The sequence below is a fragment of the Anneissia japonica genome, unplaced genomic scaffold, assembly GCF_011630105.1.
Source record: "Anneissia japonica isolate Jap-2015-1 unplaced genomic scaffold, ASM1163010v1 scaffold904_len716149_cov161, whole genome shotgun sequence".
In the NCBI taxonomy this organism is placed as follows: domain Eukaryota; kingdom Metazoa; phylum Echinodermata; class Crinoidea; order Comatulida; family Comatulidae; genus Anneissia; species Anneissia japonica.
In genome coordinates this window covers 309,767-313,963 of record NW_022683714.1, presented here as the reverse complement: position 1 = coordinate 313,963, position 4,197 = coordinate 309,767, and the positions used below count along the sequence as shown (strand labels likewise).

At 37.7% G+C, this 4,197-nt stretch overlaps 1 protein-coding gene across 1 annotated transcript; it reads left to right on the top strand.

The window, feature by feature from the left end:
* The first annotated feature begins 243 nt into the window (after positions 1-243).
* LOC117100916 lies at positions 244-4,172 on the top strand. Its single transcript, XM_033240765.1, has 5 exons — positions 244-1,193; positions 1,668-1,966; positions 2,085-2,389; positions 2,579-2,913; positions 3,193-4,172. Exons 1-5 carry the CDS (start codon positions 780-782, stop codon positions 3,391-3,393), a joined length of 1,554 nt encoding a protein of 517 aa, XP_033096656.1. The 5' UTR covers positions 244-779; the 3' UTR covers positions 3,394-4,172.
* The last annotated feature ends 25 nt before the right edge of the window (positions 4,173-4,197 follow it).

The window sequence follows — 4,197 nt, the reverse complement described above, 5'->3', positions numbered from 1 at the left end:
ATATTACATTTTGGTCCTTAAGCATGGGAGCTTGAGACAGACCCCCATGAGTCTGACTGCCATTAAGTGGGTCTTGGTGTGTATGTGAATGATGGAGGAATGTGGAATGTTGTACCTTTTAGTATAGGTTATTAAAATCTGTATATTTAAACTGACTTTGAATCGATGCAAATTAGTGTTGTGCCTTGAAATATTTGAGTATTTACCGTACCTTTAGCAATAATGACGTGTACAATTGTGACCGTCCATCACAAACGGGCCGTAAAGTCGGCATAATTATGTAGTTTTGTGTTACGAGCTAAAATAGGTGAAAATGCATTAGGTTTGGTAAAATGGGATTTTTGTGTATATGAAATGATCAGTTAATAAACTTACATTATACGAGGTTTCATGGCAATCTGATTTCTCTAAATACATAATTTAAGCATTTTATTTTGAGTATGTATCCAAGAAATGATGCTAGCTCTCCGAAAACCCATCTTAGAGATCGGAAAATCGGAGAAATCATCGCTGTTTTCACATGCTTGTATCTTCCATTGTGAATGGCTTTTGACCTGGCTTTGACGTCAGATCTGCCTAGTATATACATATAAATGTTTCTGATTGGTTAATCTTTGGTTCTCTCTTGAAATATTCATTTTCTGACCAATAAAGGATAGTGTATCTCGTGAATTTCTTATGTAAATTCTGTAAACAATGGTTGTCAAGCTTGTATCAAGCCTTCTCATTGGTCGAGAGGCCGAAAAAATTAGTCTCTTCATGATCCAGACTACTAAAGCATGCAGAGCAACGTGCGTGACAGCGATGTAAACACAAGCGTCATGTCTTCCGAGTCAGCTGCTTCACGTATTGCCGATGCAATTAATGATGCGAAATGCCTTCGTTTATCGGAAAATGATCAAGTATTATTATCAAATATGATACAAGATTATTTTGATGATCCGATTGAAGATGAAAACGACACCGATACTGAGGATGAGGATGAACAATCCAGTAATGAAAGTGACGACGATGCTGGCCAAGCCGAAGATGGTGATGACAATGTTGACGACGATGATCACCCTGATGTAAATATCCAAGATGAAATTTGGGAGGAGGAAGGGGATGAAAGCTATATGGTTGGTGATCTTGCGGGGGATAATTTTTTGAGAAATAGTGGTTTCAACTGCAGTATGTCAGAAAGTGATGAGAAGGTAGGAATTCTTTATTTTTATCAATATTAACGAATAAACAAGTCAGCTTAGGCCTGTCTAGGCCTAGGCCTAGTTAATTTTTTAGGCTTATCCAAGCGAGTCGAGTGGGCCTACAATTTTCGTCTTAATTATAACAAGTAATGGTTATTGATTAAATATTGTCAACCCATCCTTACTGACAGGGTGAATCACAGTTGGTAGGCCTAGTGTGGCCTAAAATTTAAAGTAATGTTGATTGCATAAAATGTACCAACTACTGTCCCAGCACTGACTGGCCTGTCAAATTGCACACAATTCTATATTAGCGGGGTGTCTGTCCGTTGCTTCGGCAAATACAGTACTTTGAATGGCAGTGGTAATAAAGATACTTTGCTTGTGCTAATCGTAATTATAGTTGTATCAGTTTAAAGGTAACGAAAGCAAAATTTGCTGTATTACAATCACATTAATAATAATATTATGATAACATTACAGGAAATGGAAAACATTCGAACAAAGAAGTGTAGGTGTCGGAAACCATACGCAGGAATGGGTTGCAGCCATAAATTTTTGGATGAGTGGATTTTCCAGGTACGGTGCCAAATAAACGCATTAACTCCAGACCAGAAGTGCATGTTCCTACTAGGAAAGATTTCTAGTGGTGGAGTCCGGACATCTGAATTAACAGAATCTTCAAAGAAAATTAACAAAAACCGGAAACGTGGACGTACAAGTATTGGCTACTTTGTTGATGGATTGAAAGTGTGCAGAGATGTATTCTGTTTTATTCATATGTAAGTAATGTTGTATTATTCTAATTTATTGATTACAATGTAACAGTTTCATAATGTTCTTTTTTATGTATGAATGGTAATCTGACAGTATATGTATCTATCTTTTTTGATAATGTAGGATGAGTGATAAAACATTGACAGCATTAGTCAAGCATTACCTATCGAATGGTATTGAGTTGAAAACAAAGAGGTCTGGTGGTTGCGGAAATAACACTAGAAAGTTCAGCGGAGAGGACCACAAACGTGCTGTGGAGTTTATCACAGGCTATGCTGAAGTCCATGCTCTCGTAATACCTGGCCGTGTTCCTGGGTTTAAAAGTGCTGACCCCCGAACAAGACTTTTGCCATGCAATGTCACCAAAGCAAAGGTTTGGAGGCTTTACAAAAAGGCGTTACAAGAAATGACAAGCCCAGATGGGAAAGGTAATTACAAAATATATTTTAATGGTTTTTAACATTCCATGCTTTTAAACAAAAATTAATTTTTTTAATTATTTTTCAGCTCAAAAGGATATCAATATTTTGTGTTGACCACCATATTCTAGATGCTGCAATGTAACTGAAATATTTAGTCTAAAAAATTACATTAAACATAACCCTTTCTCTTTTTAGAGTATCATGTTTTGGGGAGATCATCATTCTATAATTCGTGGAATGCCTACTGCCCCTATGTTCGTACGACAAAGCCACGTACAGATTTATGCTGGACCTGCCAAAAAAACAACCGCAAGGTCTACCAGTCAGCGAATCAAACACTTGCTGAGAAACAACAACTTCTTAAAGATCAAGAGGAGCATCTGCGGGTTGTGCAGCAGGAAAGGAAGCTATACCAATTGGAGTCGGCCGATGCAAAAGTATCTGTTGATCAGGATCCTGCAGACCTTGGAAAACATGACCAATGCTCTCGCCAAGGTGCAATGCACTACAGTTTTGATTATGCCCAACAGGTACTGGTGTTTTAAATTATTATTATTGTTATTATTATTATTATTATTATTATTATTATTATTATTATTAATATTATATAAAGTTAAATCCAATTACTTGCTTTAATTGATCCTTCCACCTTTTTATACCTGTTTTTTTTTTTTTTTCAACAATAACATGATATCCACGGTGCTCTTACCAGCTTCGTGAGACTGGTTCTGAAACATTTTGCAAATGATAACACATGAATTTATAGCGCAGATATTTTTTTTAATGCAATTATTTTATTTTCATTTCAGGTGTTTTTCCCCAACGACCCGGAGCAGCCTGGCCCAACATTTTTTCTGACTGCTCGCAAATGTGGTGTATTCGGCGTGCACTGTGAGGGTGTCACTAAGCAGGTGAACTTTTTGATCGATGAGAGTGTGACCACTGGTAAGGGCTCCAACTCAGTTGTGTCCTTCATGGATCATTATTTTGACCACTACGGTTTAGGATAACAGCATCTTCTTCTCCATTGTGATAATTGTAGTGGTCAAAATAAAAATCGTATAATGATGGCGTACTTGTGTTGGAGAACACTGCATGGTTTACACAAGCGGATTGGCATTAAATTTCTGGTAGCAGGCCACACTAAGTTTGCCCCAGACTGGTGCTTTGGACTGTTTAAGCAACAGTATCGTACCTCGCATGTTTCATGCTTAAATGATATTGCTGACTGCTGTAGAAGGGCAACAACAGCTGAAGTAAATGTACCTCAGCTTGTGGGAAATGAGGCAGGAGTGGTCTATGTACCTACTAGGGACTGGAAGTCATTCCTGACACAATTTTTTAAAGCTGTACCAAACATAAAGTCATCGCATTGCTTTAGATTTGACTGCGAAAACCCTGGAGTAATATTTATGAAGAAATTTTCTGATTCAGAGGAGATCGCTTTCCAACTGTTAAAGAATGGCCATGACTTGCCTCCTGCCGAATATCCACCTGTGATAACGCCACCTGGATTATCGACTAAACGAAAACATTATCTATTCAATGAAATACGGCAATATTGTGCTCAAGATGGAAGGCAAGATGTTACATGCCCAGTGCCAGATGAAGGTGTGTCATCATCTGAAGATGATATGTAAAAAATAAGAATAGAACAACCCGCAAAGTGCACGTCTGCATAGCGCGCTTGCCGCTTTAGCTGCGCTTTTACAAGTCGCACGAAGCGCGGAAAACACATTATTGATAGTGTGGATGAATGCAGTACTGTAAATAAATACTTTGAATTATATTTTGTGTCTCATGTTTTTGTTGAT

Coding starts and splice junctions, on each gene's coding strand:
- LOC117100916 (XM_033240765.1), top strand. CDS start 780: ATGCAGAGCAACGTGCGTGACAGCGATGTAAACACAAGCGTCATGTCT. Junction 1,194..1,667: donor TGTCAGAAAGTGATGAGAAG/GTAGGAATTCTT, acceptor ATAACATTACAG/GAAATGGAAAACATTCGAAC. Junction 2,914..3,192: donor GTTTTGATTATGCCCAACAG/GTACTGGTGTTT, acceptor TTTTCATTTCAG/GTGTTTTTCCCCAACGACCC.